The following is a 23,718-nucleotide window of genomic DNA, read 5'->3' on the forward strand; positions in this document are numbered from 1 at the left end:
CCCCCCCCCCCCCCCCCCCCCCCCCCCCCCCCCCCCCCCCGTCCCCCTCCGCTCATGCTCTGTCTCTCTTTCAAAAAAAGCAAAGAAGCTTCAAAGAAGAGGTTGCATTTCTCCAGGAAGAGACACAGGCCCAGGATGAGTGGAGAGCCCCGCACAGGCCTCGGCGTCAGGCCCCAGGGACCGCCGCTGGCAGCTGCCCCTTCCTGGGCACCAGCATTTAATAATCCCCCGAGCGCGGTACCTGTTCCCTGATTTCAACTTGAGTTCTTCCTGACAACCCTGCAAGTGAAGGAATAGGAAACTGAAGCCCCAAATCAGTTAGGAAGTAAAGGATTTACACCCTGTATATATATGGTTTCTCCCATGAATCGCAATAAAATAAAACAGAAAATCCAGGCGTTGCTTTGTATATATTCAGGATTAGAACTATTTTCAGAGCTGTAGATAAGATAAATTCTAGCTGCCACAGTTGATAAAACGGCCTCGTGCATTTCCTGCCCTGGTTATTTGCCGTGCATAGTGGACTCATAGAAGTGAGTAGTATCAATGTAGAGTTTTACTTCTTCATGTCTCTAAAACCCCGCATTTGGTGCCTTTGTAAAACTGCAAATTACTTCCACGTTACAGACCTTTACATGCACTGGAGGGTAACTAAAACCTGGAATGTCGGTTTCTGACACGCTAAGGGCCCTCACTACGTTCTTACCATCTGTCTCCGACTGCTGCCGTTTTGTTAGTTTTGGAATATAAGAATATATTTGAGTTCCAGTTAGCCTTTTAAATTACCATGTGTACTATATTAGATATAGAATTATAGTCTGTTCAGACAATTACATGCTTACAAATTGATTTCTATTTAAAAGTAAAACAAACAAACCTGCAGATTGTCTCACTGTAAAGGATACATGGGTTTTTAGTTTTGCCAGTTGAATAACAAGTGAAGTTTTCAGTGGAAAGAACCATTGAAAATAAAATAATAACTAAATTAGCATTATAATAAATTATAATAAAACTGAAGTCTCACATTTTCTTGGATTTGGAATACTTTTTTTTTAATGTTAAAAAATTTTTAAATTTATCTTTGAGAGAGCGAGAGAGAGACCGACAGACAGAGCATGACTGGGGAGAGAGGGAAACACAGAATCCGAAGCAACTCCAGGCTCTGAGCTGTCAGCACAGAGCCCGACGTGGGGCTTGAACCCACAAACCATAGGATCACTACCTGAGCCAAAGTTGGACACTTAACTGACTGAGACACTCAGGTGCCCCATAAATATATTTTTTTAAATGTTTGTTTATTTTTGAGAGAGAGAGAGACACACACACACAGCATGAGCAGGGGAAGAGCAGAGAGAGAGGGAGACACAGAATTCCAAGCAGGCTCCAGGCTGAGCTGTCTGTGCAGAGGCCAGTGCAGGTTCTGAAACCGTAAATCATGACTTTTTTTTTTATTGGGGTATAACTGACATATAACGTTACATTGGTTTCAGGTGTACAACTGAGTGATTCTGTATTTCTACAGTGTGAAATGATGACCACATAAATCTGATTTCCCCTGTCACCATATAAAGTTACATAATATGCAATACGGTACTGTTGAATATAGTCCTTGTGCTGTGAGTACATCCCCATGACTTACTATTTTATGACCGGAAGTTTGTGCCTCTTGACCCCTCCTCCCTTTTAACCCACCACCTAGTCACCCTCGCCTTTAGCAACCACCGGTCTGTTCTCTGCATCTGTGAGGCTTGTTTCCCCTTTCAGATTCCACCTGTAAGTGAGATCATATGGTGTTTGTCACTCTCTGACTTATTTCACTTAGCATAATACCGTCAGGGTCCGTTCGTGTTATCACAAATGACAGGACTCCATTCTTTGTTATGGCTTCTGAGTAGTCCGTCATGTGACTGTGCCACCTCTTCTGTACCCGTTCACCCATGGATGGACACTCTGGTTGTTTCCATACCGTAGCTGTTGGGAATAGGTGCCACAGCGGACGTGAGCACATCTATCTTTTCTAACTAGTGTTTTTGTTTTGTGTTTTCGGGTAAATACCCAGACGGGGAATTGCTGGTAGTTCTATTTTAGCTTTTTGAGGCTCCTCCACACTGATTTCCCCACTGGCCGCACCAGTTTCCATCCCCCCGCAGTGCAGGGGGCTCCCTCTTCTGCACACCCTCACCGGTACTTGTTGTCTCTTGTCTTTTCTGACAGGCGTGAGGGGGCGTCTCAGTGTGGTTTTGATTTGCGTTTCCCTGATGATGAGTGATGTGGAGCATCTTTTCACGTGTCTGTTGGCCGTCTGTGTGTCCTTTGGGAAAATTTCCCGTTTTTATCAGATTGAGTTTTTCTCTTTTTTTTTTTAACTTACATTTATTATTTTTTTAAGTTTACATCCAAGTTAGTTAGCATATAGTGCAACTGTGATTTCAGGAGTAGATTCCTTAACGCCCCTCCCCCATGTAGCCCCTCCCGCCCACACCCCCTCCAGCGACCCTCTGTTTGTTCTCCGTATTTAAGAGTCTCTTACTTTTTGTCCCCCTCCCTGTTTTTGTATTATTTTTGCTTCTCTTCCCTTATGTTCATGTGTGTCTGTGTTTATGGCAACACCATACCGGTTTGGTTATTACAGCTTTGTAACATAGTTTGAAATGAGGCAGTGTGATGCCTCCAGAGGAAGCTTTTCTCAAGATTGCCTTGGCTGTTCGGGCTCTTTTGTGGTTCTGCACACATTTTAGGATTGTCCTACTTCCGTGAAAAATGTCATTGGGATTTTGATGGGCGTCACGTGGAACCTGGAGGTTGCTTTGTGTGCTGTGGACATTTGAGCGATATCCTTCCAGCTCGTGAGCGCGAAGGATCTTCCATCTGTGCCTCTTCAGTGTCCTTCGCCTCCTTGCTTAAATTTACTTCTAGGTATTTTACTCTTTTTGACGTAGTTATAAATGGGATTATTTTTGTGATTTCTCTTTCTGATGGTTTGTTTGCAGTTATAAAAACAAAGCAGACTTTATATATTGGTTTCGTATCCTGCTGCTTTGCTGAATTCAGTTATTAGTTGTAACGGTTTTGAGAGGAGGCTCTGGGGGCTCCTGTGTGAACCCACGGCCTCCCCGGATGGCGGCGTTTCCTCCTCTCTGTCCAATTCGAATGCCTTTTCTTTCTTTTTCTCGCCTGGTTCCTCAGGCGAGGCCCCCAGTGCTGTGAGTGTTTACGGGCCAGCTGGAAGGGACCGAGAGAGAGAGAGAGAGAGAGAGAGAGAGAGAGAGAGGCTGAAGACAGAAACCAGTTGATGGAACTAAGGTCGAGAAAGGGTGAGGATCAAAAGTGCAGAGTGGAGGGTACACTTTGAAGCCGGAAGAAGATGGACCCCCCTTTGCTGCAACTTGGGGAGAAGATAGGATTGAAGAATGACAGAAAATTGAGGCGGAAGGAAAATGAGGAATAATACAACTTAGATTGCTTCATTTTTTTTCACTTCCCGTTAACGTAGTTCAGGTGGTTATTTAAGAGAAAAGCAAGGATGACAGTAAAAACAATGGCAGCAGTTAGAATGTGTTGAAACGTTACTAGGTATGCATGGCGAGGTGCTTTATTAGGTACGCTTTACATCATAATTGTTCAAATATTCCTATAAGGTAAGTAGTCTGCCTGTTTTACAGATAAGAGAACTTAGTTCAGAACTGTTAATTGATGATCATAAAGACCAGAAGCCTTTCATTACTTTTCATTATCTTACACTGCCTCTAATTCGGGAGTTTGAGTAGAGTGAATGAGTTTTGACATAGTTACTTTTAAGGAACGGATATAAATAAACAAATAAGATTAATAAACTTTTAGGAGGTCAGGCTTAGTTTATTTTATTTTATTAACTTTTTTCACATTTCTTTATTTTTGAGAGACAGAGAGTGTGAGCGGGGGAGGGGTGGGGGGATGGGAGGGACACAGGATCCGAAGCAGTCTCTAGGCTCTGAGCTGTCGGCACAGAGCCGGATGCGGGGCTTGAACTCACGGACCGTGAGATCATGACCTGAGCTGAACTTGGACGCTTAACTAACTGAGCCACCCAGGAGCCCCCCGGGTTTAGTTTAAAGAAAACAAATGTGTTGCTTATCTAGTCAATAGGTTATGTATGTAACCTTTCCATAGCCTAGCTTAAGAAGTCCAAGATCATGAATAAAGAAAATGGAAGATTGGATTATTTTGCCAAAATAATTTCCTCTCAACAAAATTATACATCTGGATAAGAGAAGAGTAATGATATTTCTTACAGTATATTGGACAGGGATGCTGCATGGGTGTCTCCCCTAGGGGAAGCAATCAATAGCTCTTCATTTCTCCCTCTGCCCGGCCCCTGCTAACGTCTGATCTATTTTCTGTCTTTCTAGATACTTTATATAAGTGGAATCTTAAAATACTCTTTTGTGTCTGACTTATTCATCTAGCATATATTCAAGGTTCATCTACATCACAGCATGTATAGCTTCATAATTTTCCGCTGTATGTATATTCCACATTTTATTTATCCATCTATTGATAGACAGCTAGGTTGTTTTTACCTTTTAGCTGCAGCTGCAGTGAACATTGGTGCACAAGTATCTTAAAGTCTCTGTTTTCAGTTCTTCGGCATATATAACTAGTAGTAAAATTGTTGAGTAAATCAATACAAATTTATTATCTTTACAGTTCTGGGTGTTAGGAGTTCTAAAGTTAGGGTGTTGTAAGGCCTGCCTTCCCCCAGGAGGCACTGTGGAGAAACCACTTTCTTCCCTTTTCCAGCTTCTGTAGGCCCCTGCGTTCCTCGGTTTATGGTGTCTTCCTGTGTCCTTAAAGCTAGAAGGGAGGTCTCTTCAGGTCTTTCAGTCCATCTGGCTCCTGCTGCCATCGTCACATCTTCTCTCTCGTTGCCCCCCCCCTCTTTTTTTCCAAGTAGGCTCCATACTGGGCGTGGAGCCTAACGCAGGGCTTGAATTCAAGGCCCTGAAATCAAGAGTCAGACACTTAATGGACTAAGCCACCCAGGCACCCCCTCCCCTTCCTCGTATAAGGAACGTTATGATTACCCACATACTTGAGCGTAATCCCGCCATCTCAAGACCTTTAATCAGACCTGCAAAGCCCTTTCCTGCGCAAGGTAACCGTTGGCAGCTTCCGGGAATTAGGATGTAGCCCTCTTTGCCGTTGTTCTGCCTCATACACCACGTTATTCTGAACTAAACCTGGTCAACTGTAGTATAGATAGCAATTGAAAAAGTTAAAAAGTTGTATAAGTTTTATATACATCAGTAGGAACAACCAAAGCGAATTTTTTTGATGTTTGTTAGAAATATTGGACACATTTTAAAGTCTTGCTTAGTTTTAATCAGCAGACTTCTTTCATCAGTACTTCTGACAAATGGTCACCTACCCTGTGCCTGGGCTCCTCCACTGACAGGGAATAGTAGTTTTTGTTTGTTTGTTTGTTGTTTTAAATGTTTATTTTTGAGAGAGAGAAAGCTTGAGCAGAGCAGGGGCAGAGAGGGAGGAGACAGACAGAGAATCCGAAGCAGGTTCCTCACTGTCAGCGCTGAGCCTCATGTGGGGCTCAAATCCATGAATCGTGAGATCATGACCTGAGACAAAGTTGGGCACTCAACCCACTGAGCCCCCCAGGGCCCCGGGATTAGCAGTTCTTTTTTTTTTTTTTTTTAATATTTTTATTTATTTCTAGGAGAGAGAGAGAGAGACAGCGTGAGCAGGGGAGGGTCAGAGAGAGAGGGAGATACAGACTCCGAAATAGGCTCCAGGCTCTGAGCTGGCAGTCAGCACAGAGCCCGACGCAGGGCTCGAACCCACGAACTGCGAGATCATGACCTAAGCGTAAGTCGGACGCTTAACCAACTAAGCCACCCAGGCGCCCCAGGGATTAGCAGTTCTTGATGCGCCGTGTTCTGTTGTGTGGCCCTGTTACCACTGTTCTTCTGAGTTCTGCCCTTAGGAGTAATACAGATTCAAATGATTTTCCAAATCTTTTATAAATTTTTTTTTTTTTAAATTTCTAGGAGAGAGAGAGAGAGACAGCATGAGCAGGGGAGGGTCAGAGAGAGAGGGAGTCACAGAATTGGAAACAGGCTCCAGGCTCTGAGCTGGCAGTCAGCACAGAGCCCGACGCGGGGCTCGAACCCATGAACCGCGAGATCATGACCTAAACGAAAGTCGGATGCTTAACCAACTAAGCCAGCCAGGTGCCCCTGATTTTCCAAATCTTTTAAAACATGACAACTCTTCTGGGGCGCCTGGGTGCCTTAGTCTGTTAAGCGTCCAACTCTTGATTTCAGCTCAGGTCACGGTCCTAGAGTTCGTGAGTTCGGGTCCCGTGTCAGGCTCTGCACTGACAGTGTGGAGCCAGCTTGGGATTCTCTGTCTCCCACTCTCTCTGCCCCTCCCCCACATGTGCTCTTGTTCTTTCAAAATAAATAAATAAACTTAAAAAACAAAAAAGAAAGCTGTCACGGAAGTCACTGCGATATTTTAAGTCTTCTGCATTTACTTGACATTTATTTTAGAATACTAATTTATAAAATACAATAATTTATTACAGAGTAATAATCGATACTATACTATTCCCATAAGGGCTATCATTAAGTATTTACTGGGCGTGTTAAGCACTTTGTATAGACTGGCTCAGTTAATCCTGTAACAGTGATACGAGGCACTATTTTTCTCTTTTTATGGATGAGGGGATGGAGGCTCAGAGAGGTTTGGCCACTTTACACAGGTCACCTGTACCTATAAACGTGAGCGGAGCCATTCTCTCATCCTTGTGAGCGGTGCTGTTCCTGGAGTTTTGTCTTCCCTGTGCGAGATGCTGTAAGAACACCAGAGTTAAGCAAAATATTGATTTTGTTCTCAGTAAACATATCTGACCAGAAAGTATGCTGAAAACGTAATAGAAGATTCGTAAGAGGTATACCAGGGCCCACGAGACATCAGTGTGTGAGAATGTCTCTCGCTGGGAGGCAGGGTCAGGGAGGCCTTTGCAGGAAGTGGAGTTTCAGCTGATTTTGAGGCGTGGACGGGACTTAACTGTGACAGTAGAGACGATGCATGTGCCTGGCAGGAGGCAGCGGGAGCGTGAGGACGGGAGACAGAGGCTCAGGTTCTCTGACCCCTTCAGGCTGTCTCCGTCGTGTCACATGGTTTCTAGACCCCTCGTCGTTAGTCGTCCTCAGGGTCACAGTGTTGCAGTTCCTCAGGCTCAGCGTCGCCACTGCCGTCACCATTCCTGTCACCACTGGCTTATTGTTACTTTGGAAGACTTGCCATCGGCTTATTGTAATTATTTTTTATAATTAAGGCAAAAAGGACATTAGATTAAAAATTTTCAAATATAAAATGTTATTTTTTAGTCTTTAATTGCCTTGAAATGTTAAAACTTACTTCAAAGCAGTTGACTCACTTGTTGAATCCTTTGAGTTTGTGGTCGGTTAACTGTTAGCCTCTTCTGCCCTGAGTTGTGGTAGCGCCGCAGCCCCGGCTCTGCCGCCGCTTTTCCCTGATTTTTCATCCAGCTGATTTTTTTCCCCGGGATACCGTCCAGAGCTCTTCGCAACCGAAAAGACCAAATAAATTATTAACGCAACCCAATATTCATCTGTGAAATTGCATTCCAAAAATATTTTATCTCAAGTTCCTAGCAGCCAGAGATACAGTTGTTCTGTGGGATTTATTCGCGCCGTGGCTGATCCTGGGGAATTATATTCGTAAGCGACCTTGAGCAGACATCACTTTCTGCGGGGCAAAGAGACGGGTCCTGAAAGGCCAGGGCACCAGTGACTATACCTGCCATCCTTCATAGTAACGGAAGAAGTTTGAAATCTTGAACCAGCGCTCACTTTGGAAAACATCTCCAGGTGAAATACAGTATTTTCAGAGAAGCCTCAGGAATTCACTGAGGAACAGGCCTCACATACAGTGATACATGATAGTAGAGCAGTTGCGGATTTCAGACTATTTTCCCCTTGAGCTTCTGTTTATCCAAGGGCCACTTATATTCTTACTGGTTTTATTATTATTTTAAATTTGTTACATGCTTTACTGCACAGACTACATTTTGTACTGGCCAAAGCGCTCTGATGGTGGACATGACAATATTGATTTTTCTTGGCGCTAGTGGGCGGTTCCATGGTCAGTGACACTGGCTGGAGCACTTCTGGAGGAGGTGGAGGATGCACACCGTCCCCGTGTTCTGGAAGCAGAAAGCAGATGCCTGTAGTAAAGATGGATCTTCCTCTAGTGTTCGGTTGGATAGATATCAGTTACAGGATCTCGCTTCTAGAAGATTCCGACCACTACATATTGAGAAGCTTGACCTGGCCCTGCCCCATTGGTGCATGTTGGAAATTTGATTTTTTTTAAGGTGTATGAAGCAGGGAGCTATAATTACTGAGCCTGTGAGAATACTAAGTGGCATTTGAATTAAGATTTTTTTTTTAAGTTTGTTTATTTTTTTATTTGGAGAGCGAGAGAGAGCACTTGAGCAGGGAGGGTCAGAGAGAGAATCCCAAGCAGGCTGTGCAGTAGTGCAGAGCCTGAAGCGGGGCTCAAACTCACAGACTGTGAGATCGGATCCTGAGCCGCAGTCCAGAGTCATTCGGTTGAGCATCATCCAACTCGTGACTTTGGCTCGGGTCACAACCCCAAGGTGTGGATGGAGCCCCGCGTCAGGCTCTGCGCTGAGCGTGGAGCTTGCTTAAAGAGTCCCTCTCCCCCTCTGCCACGTCCCCCCCCCCCCCCCGGGCGTTCACTCTCTCAAAAATAAAATTTAAATAAATAAAGGAAGGGAGGAAAGGAGGAGGACGGAGGGAGGGAGGGAGGGGTGGTACTTTTGCAGAGAGATAACCCAGTAATAAATACAGAAGCTTAAAGGTAGTATCCATTTCGTTTTTATTCATTCCCCACAGAAATTTGGAACATTAATGAAAGACAATTTATTGTTAAAAGGCCCCTTCAGGTACAGATTATCGGATTATCATTTTCTCCTTCCTCCTCTAGAGGGCGGTTTGTTTCCTGTCATGTCAGTTTTTTGTGGGTTTTTTTCCTCCAACAAGTATAAAAGAATTTTCTAGCCATGTTATACTTTGCATCTTACTTGAAGCAAGGGAACTCCTTACTCTCTCAGGTAGACCCATCGGAGGGAACTGGTAGAGGGCGGTGGCGGTGGGAGGCAGGGGTCAGGTTTACCGGGCGTGTGTGGGGGGAGGGGAGGAAAAAGCAAGAAGGGACCGGAGCGCCTGTGTTTGGCTTGGGACCGGGTAGACCCAGTGCCGTCCTGTGAGCGGGGCCGCCCGAGCTGCGAGGAGACTTGACGTTGACAGAGTGCGCGGAGTTCTGAAAATGTTGTGGGGGGAAGAGGGGCTGCAAGCGCACAACTGATGCGGGGCTCTGTCCCCGCGCTGTCCCCGCGCTGTCGCCCCGCTGTCCCCACGCTGTCCCCCGCTGTCCCCACGCTGTCCCCCGCTGTCCGGGCGGGTGGCCGCGGCTGTGTGCAGCTGTCAGCGTTAAAGTTAAGTCAAATCACAGGTTCCGTCCCGCAGGCCACCCCTCTAGTGCTCAGGAGCCCGTGTGGCGAGAGGCTGTCACCCTGGGTGGCATGTACGTCCCGGAAACAGACTTGTGAACGACGCTCGGAGAGACTGGTGACAGCCTCGGGGCTCGGAAGTGAAGCAGCAGTCGCGGGCAGGGAGCTCAAGTCTGGAGTCAGGTCGTGCCCGGAGGTCAGGACAGGGGAGCTCACACTGCAACCCCTGGGTTTGGCAGCGGCTCGTTCCCGGGGGGCCCTGCTGCGCGGCTGGGGCTCGCCGTAGAGAAGGAAACTGCTGCGGACAGAGGAGTGAGACGCTGAGCAAGGGGACTGGCAATGCAGTCCACCCTTTGAGCAGCACCCGGGAGCGGCCGTACAGCACCGGGGTTAGAGCTCAGGCCCTGCGACCAGGCCCCCTGGACTCAGGTCCCTCGTTGTTTCTGGACTCAGGTCCCTGGTTCTTTCGCTCACCAGGTGCGATACTTTGGGGCAACTCTTTCCGTGTGACAGTCCCCTTAGCTATGAAATGGAGGTAAATAATAATAAACTTTGTGCAGAAGCGACGTAGATGCTGAAAGCATATAGATGTATGAATACTCAGTAGGTGCTCAGTCATTGGCAGTATTTACTCCAAATATGACGGTGATGGTGGTGATCGTACTTAAATAAAGGGAAGGAAAGGATGGCCAGGAGGTCAGGTACCTCGTACGTTAAGGAGAGGAGCAGCAGAGGGAATGGTACGAAGAGCATGGGTGCTTCTGGAACCAAAACCCCCAAGGAGAAGGGAAGCTTTAGGTCTCTAAGCACTGATGGATGAGTAGCTTAGAATAGAGGGTCCCCTGCCCCCGTTGCTTGGTCCGTAGCTCGGAGTAAGCAGCCCGTCGAGTGGGTGAGACCGGCTGCCGTAGGAGGTGGGCCCCGAGGGAAGCAGGACTCGTGCGGTCACATTTGGTTTTGTTTTTAATTGAGGTGAAAAGTATATAACATAAAATTAACCATTTAAGGTGAAGAGTTCATTGGCATTTGTACATTCGCAGTTTGTGCAGCCACTACCTCTGTCTAGTTCTGGGATGTTTTCATCACCCCAGAGGGAGAGCTCGACCCGTGAAGCAGCTGTCCCTCACTTTCCTCCCCACCCCCAGCCCCCGGCAGCTGGCCGCCCGGATCCGGTCTCTGCACATCTGCCTGCTGGGTATTGCCTGTGAATGGACTCATGTGCTGTGTGACCTTTGGGTGCCTGGCTCCCTTCACTTAGCATACTGCTCTCGAGGCTCGTTCACGTTGTGGCATGTGTCATATCCATCCCCTCATGGCTGACGGCACCGCACTGTGTGTGTGTACCGCAGAAGGATTTGTGCGAGTACCTGTTCCCAGGCCTTTTCAGTATGTTCCTAGCAGTGCAATCGATGGGCCGTTATAATAATTCTGTGCTTAACTTTTTGAAGAACCACCAAACTCTCTTCCACAGCAGCTGAACCATTTTATGTTTCCACAGTGTGCAAAGATTGCGGTTTCTCCATATTCTTGCCAACACTTGTTTTCTGTTTTTTTCCTCTTAAAGGTATCCTAATGGGTTGAGTAATTAATATACTTTTTTAAAGTTTATTTATTTATTTTGAGAGAGAGAGAGAGGAGTGGCAGAGAGAGAGGGAGAGAGAGAATCCCAAGCAGGTTCTACATCGTCAGTGTGAAGCCCAACGTGGGGCTCAGACCCACAAACTGCGAAATGACCTGGGCCAAAACCAAGAGTCCGACACTTAACTGACTGAGCCACCCAGGCGCCCCAGTAATGCACTTTTAAAGTAGCAAACTGCACTCATTCTTCCTCGGGAAATAATATTAGAGATGAGTCCTTCCTCTTTTTTCCAGTTGCGTTTTTGTGTGTCTCCCTCTACATTGTGGTCAGAGTGTCTTGTCGTAGTGAGGCGAGTCGTGGCCAGCGTCTGCTGTGCTTACTTCGGAGCCATTAGATCATCACTTCTCTTCCCGTAGCGGTCGGGGCCTCGCTGTCACCCCAGACCACCTTTCTATCCCCTTCTCCTTGGCCGCTGAGCCCTCAAAGCCCCTCGTACATTTCTTTGAGCAAATACCGGCTTCTCTCTTGCCTTGTTGAGGATGATGGCTCTCTTCTTGTTTGTGCTGCGCCTTCTACCGTCTTCCTGTCGATAACTTCCTTACAGTGCTTGTCTTCGCCGTTGGAATAATTTCCCTGCTCTGCCCCCCATACCTAACCGCGCGCCGCTTGTGGTGTCGGCGTATAGCGTGTTTATCTTTGTAAGCCGAGGCCCTCCGGGTAGAGTACCTAACATTGTCCGTTTGGACGCCTGGACGTCACCTTCCGTGTTCATAGTGTCTTCTACTTCTGGTAGAGGAATGTTTGATGTTCTCCTCCTTCAGGTAGCCATATCCGGCAAATTCCATCTCTTCCTCTTAAGGTTCAACCAAAATGTCGCCTCCGGGAAGTTTTCCTGACATCACCTTTTCTCTTCTCCCTTTAAAGCCCTGTGTCTGTGCTCTGGTCACACCTGCTTGCGGACTCTGTTGTTGCAGTTGCTGTGGTGTGTGGATCTTGTGATGCCGAAGCCGCGGTTGTTACCGGGACACCCCGCCAGGCTCCGGATCCGCCCCTCGTTATCATCTCACCGCGCTTATTTCTGTCTCGTGCTCAGTATTTCTCACTCCTCGTGCCTCCTCCCCACACTGGGATGTACGCTCTGTGAAGCCATGGTTCTCTCTCTCTTTACTCTTCTGTCTGTGCATCAAGAACAGCGTCTGCCACGTAGCTACTCCGTGTACTCAGTGAGTGTTTCTTTAACAGAATGAGTGAATAGGCCTGAGAACTAATTAAGAGCAAGGACTTTTTCTTGCTCATCTTTTTCTGACCTCAGTACTGGACACACCAGTGCCCAGTAAATGTTTGTTGAATGTAGCATTTATTCTTCCAGCAGGGTCTTTCTTCTGCATGATATTCCTGGTTCTCTTTAGTTTTTGTTTATACCTGAATAATTACATAAGAACAGAAAGTGCACATAAGCAAAACAATAGTCTCTCACTGCAGATGGGAGGAGATTCAGTCAGAACTTCCATGTGTAGCCATCCTATAAAGGTACAACCATTCATTTGAAAGGAGAACTTTCAGGGCGCCTGGGTGGTTCAGTCAGTTTAGCATCCGACTTCGGCTCAGGTCATGATCTCCCGGTTCATGAGTTCGAGCCCCGCGTCGGACTCTTTGCTGACAGCTCAGAGCCTGGGGCCTGCTTTGAATTCTGTGTCTCTCTCTCTCTGTGCTCCTCCCCGGCTCATGCTCTGTCATCTCTCTCACAAAAATAAAATAACCATTAACATTTTTAAGGAAAAAAAAAGGAGAAATTTCAGGGCGCCTGGGTGGCTCAGTTAGTTAAACATCCAACTCTTGATTTCAGCTCAGGCCATGATCTTGCAGTTCATAAGATTCGAGCCCCGTGTTGGGCTCTACGCTGGAAGTGTGGAGTCTGATTAGGATTCTCTTTCCTTTTTCTCTGTCCCTCCTCTGCTCACACTCTGTCTCTCAAAATAAATAAATAAACATTAAAAACAAGAAAGAAAGAAATTTCTTCCAAATTGTAAAGATGGACAACCCAGTTGGTACGAATTAGTTAATGGTTTAGGAAACAAATGAATAATCCCTTTATCTGTATTCCAAAGTAGTCACTATTAGAATAGATTAAAAATCATAAAGCTAAGTATAGAGGTTTCAGATGGACCAGGTTTTTTTTTAATGTTTTATTTATTTTTGAGAGAGAGCATGAGCAGGGGAGGAGTGGAGAGAGAGAGGGAGACAGAATCCCAAGCAGGCCCTGTGCTGCCAGCACAAAGCCCCATGTGGGGCTCAAACTCACGAACCATGAGACCATGGCCTGAGCCGAAGTCAAGAGTCAGACAGACGCTTAACCGACTGAGTCACCCAGGCGCCCCACCGGTGGACCAGACTTGTAAGAGGCCATCACATACACTGCAAGTTAAGTCAAGTCCCCGTGTAATTAGCCAACGATACTAAATGTCACTGGAAGCAAAGTAGCCTCGGCACACGTGCAGTATATTTAATGTGGCTTCACTTTGTCCCCAACATTCTTAATTGGGGGGGAGGGTAGGGGGAAGCCGCTGCCTATGACACTCTCCTTACAAGTAGGATCTTAATACATCTGAGAATAAAAAAGATTACCTCGCCCTTTTATATATTCAGGGTTTGGGTCTCCACTCACAGTAAATAATTTTTGATCCTCCTTTGAAGTGAGGGAATACTTACAAATATTTTCCAGCATTCCAGAAGTCTCAGTTCTCTGTAACCCACTTCTTTCCTGTGATTTAAATCTCTTTTGTGATGTGAGTGATTCTGATCCTGGGTCTGAGAACCACAGTAACACATCTATTTCCGTGCATTTAGCAGAAGAATCTGAGGCCGTGGACATTAGAAAAAGGAGATTTTTTTCTCCTTGAAGTATCACAGTTTCCTTTAGACATAGTCGTATCCTGAAGAGATTGCAAAAATGTCCTGTAACTGTCAGTTTTCATTGCTGGCCTTAAAGGGTTGATCTATTTGAAAAACATTAACGGTATCCCCTATGTAAGGATTAGGTGTCCTGACTTCAGAAAAACTAGGTTGTACAGGCATCAAGCTTTGGGGAAAGATTATAGTTAGATTGGCCCTTAAAGTCTTCCTAGAGAGAGTAGATTCCAGGCTGCGCGTTGAGTGATGCCCGGGCCCGTGAGGCATAGAGGAGACGGCAGAGGGCGCCCGCGCCGGGCCCTGTTGTAAGGGGGCCGCCTTAGCTTTCTCTCTGGCTCCCCTTCCCGCCCCCCACTCTTCTCCTCCTGTCACCGTTCTGTGTCCCCTACTAGGTTGTGTCCCATCGATGCACTTTAACATTAGTGTTCAGAGGGTGTAGGTTTCCATCTTCGTTTGTGGAGAAATAGGAAAGGGGTGAGTGAGTGAACTTTCCCCTGCAAAAAACAGACGTGCTCCGCACACGTTACGTAGCGGAAGTCAGTCTCCTACAGATCGCGCTGGAGGTGCCATTGAAGGAAAAATGGAAAGGAAGGAAAAGTGAAAGTTGTCACAAGGTATAATACTCTTGATAGATAACGTGAAAAATAAAGATTATTATAGTTACTATTGACATTTTGATTTGTTTCCTGTTTTGAGGGCTCCCCCCTTTTTTTCTGGCCAAATGTTGCTTTTATTTAATATGGCAATATTTCTCATAAGCTATAAAATTGGATTGATCCACTTTAAAATTTTATTTTATCCTAAAATAGGTAAAACTGAATCAACAAGCTGTGAGGTAGAGACCAGTTTGCGGCACCTGGTGGCTCAGTCAGTTGAGCCTCCGGCTCTTGATTTCAGCTCAGGTCGTGATCTCATGGTTTGTGAGTTCAAGCCCCGCATCAGGCTCTGTGCTGACTGCGCAAAGCCAGCTTAGTACTCTCTCTCTCCCTCTCTTTGTGCCCCTCCCTCGCTCACTCACTCTCTCTCAAAATAAATAAACTAAAAAAAAAAAAACCCAAAAGCTCAAATTTCTTATATCCTCACCTTGTGCTACCTCCTTATGAGCCCGGCCTTAGCTGCAGTTATTGGCTGGCCACTTGGTTAATATTCTTTGCTGATTAGCGTTGAATTGCACTCCTTGGTCACAGGGCGGCCCAGCAGAAAGAACAAGGGAACAGAGTCCAGGGATTCTGAATTTCAGCCTGGCCTCAGTTACCATCCAGCTCAGTTACCCCAGTGGGAATAGTTCTGTATATTTTTTGTTTTTCTCATTTGTAAACGAAGGAGGTTGATTGATTCCTTTGGTGGCCCCTTTCAGTGTTGCCTTTTCCCAAATGCCATATAAATGGGATCCTACAAATAGCTCTTGAGCCTGGCTTCTTGCACGTAGCACAGTATGTTTGAGATTCACCCGTGCTGTTGTGTGTGCCATGGCTCAGTTTTCTCCCTTCTCTGCCCCTAACGTTTCTGGAGAAGTACCAAGTGCATTGCAGTAGTATTTAGAAGGTACAGATTGCTTTTGGGTTAGAGAGCTGGGAACCGGGAAAAGGTAGCATGTGCACTATGCACTCCTTTTAAAGGGCTTGGAAAGCCTGAAGCCTGTGCAGAGCCGGGTGGTGTGGAGCCCTGACGCACGGAAGCCTGTGGTTGTGTGTATAATCCTTGAGTGCTGGGTACGAAGAGAAACAGAACTTTTGGGGAGATGAGGGCTCCCCATTTCTTGAACTCCGTCTCCACTGACGGGGCCTTCGCCGGAAGCAGCGCTGTCCCGGTCACATCCCTTACCGTCCCCAAACCTCTTCTCTTGTCTGGAACTGGTCTGCCGTGTTTCTGTTCTGCTGTATTTTCGGAACGCGCGCCTGCCTTTTGATTACTGAGAAGAGTGTAGCTGTCCGATTGGAGGCCACCACCTCCCTCTGCTTTACGTGTTTTCTCTCATTTGCATGTAAGAAATGCTCATTCCGTTATGACCCTCCACTTCTCACTCGTAACTGTGTCTGCTCATTTCCTTCACTTCCTCACCCATCTTTTCACCTCTTCTTGTTCTTGTGTCTGCAGTGCATGCCTTCCCCTAGAACCTTCCCTCCAAACCTCAAGATACGTGTGGTGTATGAGCGCATGGACCTCCCCTCCACCCCGGTCTGTGCTCAGGCCCACCGCTGCCAGGCTTACGAAAGGAACGACCCTGCTCACTACTTTGGATTCATTACCACCCGCTTTTTCCTTTGCTCTTTGCCATCTGGATATGACTCCGAAATTGTACTGCAGCTGCTTTGTCACTGTGGCTGTTTCCGTGCTTCAGCGTGAGTGTGATACTCGTGGAAACCTGCATGGAAACGTGTATGTGTAGTTTAAACACTCCTGTGTCTACCACTCTGGCCATGAATGAGGCTGTGACCAAGTCCCTGGAGGCCAGTGTAGGGCCACCCTGGTCACAGGCCCTTCTTCTGTCCCAGAGGTAACAGTCATCCTGAATTCAGTGTTACTGGTCACACTGCTTTTCTTTCCAAACTTTTTGCATCTGTGTATTTACTATCCTCAAATAATACTTAGATTCACCTGTTCCCAGTACATAAACTGAATCATACTATGTTCTGACTGGTTTCTTTTGTTCAACATTATGTTTCGGAGATTCATCCAAGTTACTGCATAGGTCTGTCATTTATTTCCACTGGATATAATACCCCACTATATGAGTACATCACAAGTTTTCTATCCATTTTATTAGTGATGGACATTTGGGTTGTTCTTAGGAGTTTGCTACTCCAGACATTACCGCTGTAAGATAATTTTGTGCTTCTCTCTCAATGCACATGCATGGAAGTCACCGGAGCTTACTTGGTAGTGGAATTGCTGAACTTACCCCAGTGTCACTCCGTGTTGCCAGCACTGGCTTTGCCTGTTTAAACTCACATCAGTGAACACCTGGTGTGGTATTGGTTTGGGGAGTGGAACCCAGCAGAACACCCAGTGAGCCTTCCTCACCCCCAGCAGTCCGCAGCGTGTTCTCTGTAGTTACCAGTCTCTCATGGTTTGCCTCCAGTTTCCAAAGCATTTGCTGGTTTACGTTGCTACCAACAGCGAAGAAGAATTTCGGTCTCACCAAAACGTGGTATTAACCAGCTTTGTAAATTTAGCCAATTTAATGGGCATGAAGTGGTATTGTATTGGGATTTTAATTTGTATTTACCTAGTTTCCAAGGACACTTGAACCTCTCTTCTAGTGTTTATGTGCCATTTATGTGTCTTTTGTGAAATTCCTATTCATTGGTTTTTTTGCCCATTTTTTTTCTATTGGGTTGACTTTTTAAAAACGGATTCATAGGAGTTCTTTGTATGTTCTGTCCTTTGTTGTTTGTATGTTTTGCAAATATTTCTTCCTTCTCATTCCTTCTCATTCTCTTTATGTAGTCCTTTGATGAGCAGAGCTTTTAATTTTGAAGTAAACTTATGTCCTTTCAGTTTTGGGGTCTTAATAAACAAATCCTTCTTTTTCCCAATTTTGTAATGATATGCTCTTAGTTTGTCTTCTGAAAAGGTAATAGTTTTGTACTTCACATTTAGGCCTTTAATCCTTCTGAAAATATTTTTTTTCTTGCTTGCTCTCTTTTTTCTTCATTATTTCTTTTGTTATGATATGAATTGATCTAATTTCATTTGTTTCCCAAGTGGATGCCCAGTTACCCTTTTATGAAAACTCCGTCCTTTACTCAGTGGCGTGGAGGACTCCTTATCGTATTTCAAGTGTCTGAAGATATGTGTGGCTGTTTCCAGATTCTTCGCCGGTCTTTTCACCCTGCACTAGCGCTGCACTGTTCTTGTCACTGTTGTTCTGTGGTAGCTCATGGTTGAGGGGCACCTGGGTGACTCAGTCTGTAGGTTAGGCGTCCAGCTCTTGATTTTGGCTCAGGTCATGATCTCACAGTTCGTGAATTTGAGACCCACATCAGGCTTTGCAGTGACAGTGTGGAGCCTGCTTGGGATTCTCTGTCCCTCCCCCACTCTCTCTCTCTAAAAAATAAACATTGAAAAAAAGCCTTTAGATTTTCATACGAAATTGCTTTGATTCCATAGATCAATTTGGAATGAACTGATATGTTTACAGTGTTGAGTCTTCTAGTAAGTGAGCATTTATTTATGTCTTCTTTATAATTTTCAAATAAAGTTTTATAATTTTCCACTGATGAGGACTTGCTGTAGGTTGATAGGTTTATTCCCAGGATTGTATATTTTTGGAGTGTTAAAATTGTTAAGAAATGTTTTCATTTGGCATATGAAAACAGTTTTAAAATAGATTTTGTGTGCTGTAGCCTAATTAAACTCTCTTTTTCTAGAAATAGAGCATTAGGTTCCTTAGGATACTCCATCAGGTCATCTGAAAAGAAAGTTTTATTTCTTTTTTCCAGCTTCTATATTTTCTTTTCTTGCCTGGTTTTGTTGGCCGGGCATTCCAGTAGCTGGTACCCTTATCGTGTTCTTAAACTCAAAGGGAGTGCCTTTCACTCTTTATCAAGTGAAGGAAGTTTCTTTGTATTCCTATGCCTAGAGTTTTTATCATAAGTAGATCCTGAATTCTTCTAATTCAGTTAGAAGTTTCTAATTGAAAATTTCTAAATTCTAAAGATTTTCTTTATTCTTTGAGATGATTGTGTGCTATTCCCCTTATAATGAATGTGGTGCGTCACATTAATTGGTTTTTTAGAAGTGTTTATGTTATTCATTTATTTATTTTTAAAGGTTTTTTATTTGTTTGCGGTGTGGGTGGGGAGTCAGAGTGTGAGAGAGACGGAATCCCAAGCAGGCTCCACACTGCCAGTGCAGAGCCTGACGTGAGGCTTGATCTCACGTCATGAGATCATGACCTGAGCCTAAATTAAGAGTCAGACCCTTAAATGACTGAGCCACCTAGGCATCCCCATTTTATTTATTTTGAAAGAAAGAGCACAAGCAGGGGAGGGGCAGAAAGAAAGAGAGAGAATCCCAAGCAGGCTCTGTCAGCACAGAGCCCTATATGGGGCTCAGTCTCACAAACTGTGAGATCATGACCTGAGCTGAAATCAAGAGTCAGATGCTTAACCGACCCAGCCACCCAGACATTCCACATTTTTTTACTTTTGTAACCCCAAACTGACCTTGCATTCCGGGAACAAATCCACCGGAGTGTTTTTTAAAATTTAATCTTTATTTTAAGCAGGTGCCACAGGTAATGTGGGGCTTGAACTCAAGACACTGAGATCAAGAGTCGCGTGCTCTGCTGACTGAACCAGCCAGGTGCCCCCGTTGCATCGAGGTCTTAATATTTGATCTTATTAGATTATTTTTGCTAGTACTATTTAGGATATTTTTTATATGTTTGTGAGTAAAACGGACATGTATTTTTTTTTTTCTTTTTATACTCATCTTTGTCAGGTTTCGGTATTGAGATTCTGCTGGCCTCATAAAACGAGTCAGGAATTGCTTACCTTTTCTCCTCTACTCTGAAAAAGTTGTGTAAGAATGGGATTATTTGTCCCTTGGATTTCTGGAAACAAGCGGAGTAAAATTGTCTAGGTTTTCGTTTTTCCTTTTGGAAAGATTTTTACTTAGAAATTAAATGTATTCAAATGCTACGGGACCCTTTGGATTTCCTGTTTCTTCCTTGAGTCAGTCTTGGTAAGGTATGTGTTCGAGAAAGTAATCCATTTTTAAGTTTTAATTTTATTGGCATGAATTTTATTGGTTCACGATATCCTCTTTTATCGTATCTGCAGCATTTTTTTATTGTGTCCTTCTTTCTGTTATCCTTAAATCATTTGCTCCTTCTTTATTTTTTCTTCCATTGTTCTAGAAGTTTATAATCTATATGATTCTTTTGAAAGAACCAAGTTGATGTTTGTACTATGTGGGGTTTTTTCCCCCTTTCATTAATCGTTGGTCTTTCCTTTTATTCCCTTTTATCTACTCTCTTTGGATTCATTTCTTAGCATTTGATCCTTTTCTGTACCATTCGACGGCAGTAAACTACCCTGTCCTTCCTTGTAGCTTTCTTTCGCCTGGTCCCCGAGTCCCACTAGTCCTACGGGATTTTGTTTCTGTTTTCAAACTGCTTGCTCTCTGGTTCCCTCTGTCTTTACATCTACTAACCTAGGCGCCCTCTTATCTTCAGGCTTCGTTTCTCTATAGCCACCCTTAGCTGACTGGCAGTCTTACTCTCAGGATCCTACCCGTCCCTTCTCTGTGAGTGATTCAGCCAGGGGACCCTGGCCTTCTCTGTGCTCTGCCACCAACCAGCTGTGACATTTTGAACAATTCACTTAACATTCCTTAATCTGTTTCTTCGCCTTAAAATAAGGAGGTTGGATTCAAGGTCTCCGAGGCTCACCTCAGTAACACTTCGCAGCGGCAACGTGATGGCATCTTTAGCTCTGGCCTGCGTCATTTGTAAACGCCTCTGGATCACTCTTCTTGGGGTTTCTCACGTGGATCACGTGTTTTGGGGTTTCTCAGACTCTGTATCTCATGTTAATCTTCTTACGTAATTCACCTTCTGTCCCAAACTGTTAATACCCCAGTCCCTTATTTATGCTCCTGTTTTCTCTGGCACACGTTTGGTTTGACTCCCAACACCCTGTCCCCTGTACCGTCTCCCTCCTCCAGCCTGATCTGTGTGTGTTCTCCTTTCCTTTTAGCGCAACTTTCGTCTTTACATTTTACAAGAATGTTCTCTGTGGCGCCTCCTTTCTTCCATCGTTTCCTTCTAGTGGAGCCTCGGAGTTTTACTTAAAAAACAAAACAAAACAAAAACCTGCTTTTGCATCTTACATCTCTCTTTATCTGAATTGAATTTCTCTCGGTTTAATTGAATTGTCCGAGAACGTCCTTTCACTTTGATAGCTTTGGATACCATGCCTCTATGCGTCCGCCCAGGAGTAGAGACGGGACGCGTACATAGTCTTACCTGCGGGCCACTGAGAGAGGCTGGGTTCCAGGGACAGAAACCAGCCAGTCTTGCGTTGCATGGTGCCTCGTGATTCACAAGCTTCTTATTTTTGTGGGAACTTGAAAGTGGAACCAGGGTAGAGAGTTTTCAGGATCCCCGTGGGAGTACAATATTTGGTTCCGGAAGATTTCTTGCATTGGTGATGTGTTCATCAAGTGCTTGTCTCTGTTTTTTCAAAATCTCGTCTTCTTTTGGCCTTCTGCGTTTGTGTAATGCCTACTGAGCAGAGCTCCCTCATGGTGCACAACCTGAAAATCTTAACGTAAGTAATGATTTTCTGCCCGGAGATGGAGACAGGCAGCTAGTGACAAAATGTGCAACTTTAAAATAATGAAACTTCTGTGTGTGGCTTATGAAGCCGACCCTAATTAATTACTGAAGTTTTATTTCATACTAGTTTCTCACTACTTGACACAAGTATGCCCCCTTTTAATTTGACTCCGTGCACATGTCTAGGTAGTTCTTTAATTTTCAATTCCTGGGAAGCTTTAGGAAAAACCTGTAAGAGAACAATCACTGTGAGGTTTTAAGTAGGTGAAATATATGGACACTCCTTTTATAATTATCTCACGGAAACCTGAAATAGTTCTTTTGAGTCATGTGATCTACCTCATTATTCTTATTAAAGTGATACATGGGCTAGAAATTGGAGTATATAAGGGCAGCGGTCAGAAATACTCCTTTAATGTTCCGGCTTGTGCCATCCTAACAGATGGGTTGTCTGAGTGGAAGGAGATGGAAATTTGGTACCACATTCACATGCTCAGTGATTGCTGCAGGTTCCTGTCGTCGGTTATATTGTATTGCGTACAAAGAATTCTGGCTGTTTCTTAAGTAATATCTAGATATTGTAGTCTGAAAACAATGCGTTATATTCTTAAAACTATTTCTGAGTATTAGGATGATATGTCCTTCCATAAATTGGTCCTATTCTAGCACCTGATTGCAGCATAAGTGGTCATCAAGCACAGATACAGCATTTAGAAGATTCTAGTTGTAGCAGAGCTCTTGCTACTTAGATGTATGCAGCAATTTGTACTTTGGAGATGAAGAAATTATTAAAACTAGTTTAGCATGTAAATGGCTGTGTGGCCATCAGATGGTCAGGTGTTGAAAGTCTAAGTTAAGAATAAACCGTCTTTGAAAGTCATCAGCGCCATCTCTTCGGTCCGCGCCAAAGATGGAGGAGGGGACCAGAAGAGCACTCCCGTCCCTCTTTGGAAGCCTGTCTTCTAGCATTCTTCCCCACAGTGACCCTGACAGTAGTCTCCTCCTTGATGCCCACAAGAGCCATGCTTCCTCTGACCCCACACACTGCGTTCACTTCCAAGTCCTCGAACGCTGTCTTACGACTGGAATTCATTTTTTGTATTTTTGTTTCTGTTCCTTATGCTTAGTGTTTGTTTCTTTGTCCCACCGCCCTCCCTCGAGAAGAGAAATCATTTTATTGTACGTCCTTTTTCTTTTAAATCCCTCTCGACCTTGGAGGTACTTAGGAAAGTGCTTATACAGAATTGATGGCCGACCCATGCTGGTGACCGAGGTCTAGTGCTTTATTTCAGTTGAGTTTATTTTAATAGGTTCACTACTGTGCTTGCTTTCTAGGCACACAAACCAATGGTCTGGACTTTCAGAAGCAGCCTGTGCCTGTGGGAGGAGCAATCTCGACGGCCCAGGCCCAGGCCTTCCTGGGGCATCTCCATCAGGTAGAGCGCTGTGCTCGGCCCTGTGGGAGGGTAGAAAATGCAGGCATGAAATGTCGGGCCTGGGGAAGTTATTTCAGGGCGGGACTTTTTACATTGATTAAAGCCTATGCTAATCGCCTCTAATCGTGGCCTTCTGAATCATCGGCTGGAATCCCGTAGCTTAATTGACCGTATAGCTATTGACCCCGCAGCTGTGTGAAAAAAGGAATTCTTTGTTACGACTGGAATGTATCTAACAACTGGGTGACTGTTTTTGTCACTGTGGGTCTGTGATGGCTCGCCCAACGTAGTGAATTACAAAGTCGTCCAAAAGGGTGTGGCCACCATTGCCTGAGACCTGCTGGGTGGGGCTCTCAGGTCAGAGTATGTCTTCATAAAATGTGTCTTCCTCTGTCTTCTGAGCTCATAAAATATGGTTTTAGACTACCTAAACTTTATATAAATGGAGCTCCTGTGATTGAAACACCTGAAATTTTATTTTATTGTTATTTTTTTAATGTTTATTTTACTTTTGTGAGAGACAGAGACAGAGCATGAGCAGGGAAGGGGCAGAGAGAGAGGGAGACACAGAATCAGAAGCAGCTCCAGGTTCCGAGCTGTCAGCACAGAGCCTGATGCGGGGCTGGAACCCACAAACCGTGAGATCATGACCTGAGCTGAAGTCGGACGCTCAACCGACTGAGCCCCCAGGCGCCCCAACAGGTGAAATTTTAGTAAGTTGTCTCTCAAGCCCATTTATTCACAGATTCAAAGGGATAGTACGCAGGCAACAATTAGCATCTTCTGCTAGAGGGAGGCCCTTGCCGACAGACTCTTGCTCTGGTGTGTAGGTTTGTGTTTTTGAAAGTAGAGAAACTTCTACATGAAGCTTCTGGATAAAACAGTAAGATGATTTAGCACCTAAAGTAAGTTAAGAATATATTATAGAACAAAAAATGTTACTTTC

At 44.9% G+C, this 23,718-nt stretch overlaps 1 protein-coding gene across 5 annotated transcripts in view; it reads left to right on the plus strand.

Annotated features, from left to right (window-relative positions):
• POU2F1 (POU class 2 homeobox 1) overlaps positions 1–23,718 on the plus strand; it is a 172,771-nt gene that overhangs the window by 108,308 nt on the left and 40,745 nt on the right. For all 5 annotated transcript variants that reach the window (XM_039241917.1, XM_039241916.1, XM_039241914.1 and 2 more), the window contains one exon: positions 22,672–22,772. In XM_039241917.1, the coding sequence (XP_039097848.1) occupies positions 22,672–22,772 (101 nt within the window). The remainder of the gene's footprint in view (positions 1–22,671; positions 22,773–23,718) is intronic.

This window comes from Hyaena hyaena, unplaced genomic scaffold (assembly GCF_003009895.1).
Source record: "Hyaena hyaena isolate Hyena2069 unplaced genomic scaffold, ASM300989v1 scaffold_201, whole genome shotgun sequence".
NCBI lineage: Eukaryota > Metazoa > Chordata > Mammalia > Carnivora > Hyaenidae > Hyaena > Hyaena hyaena.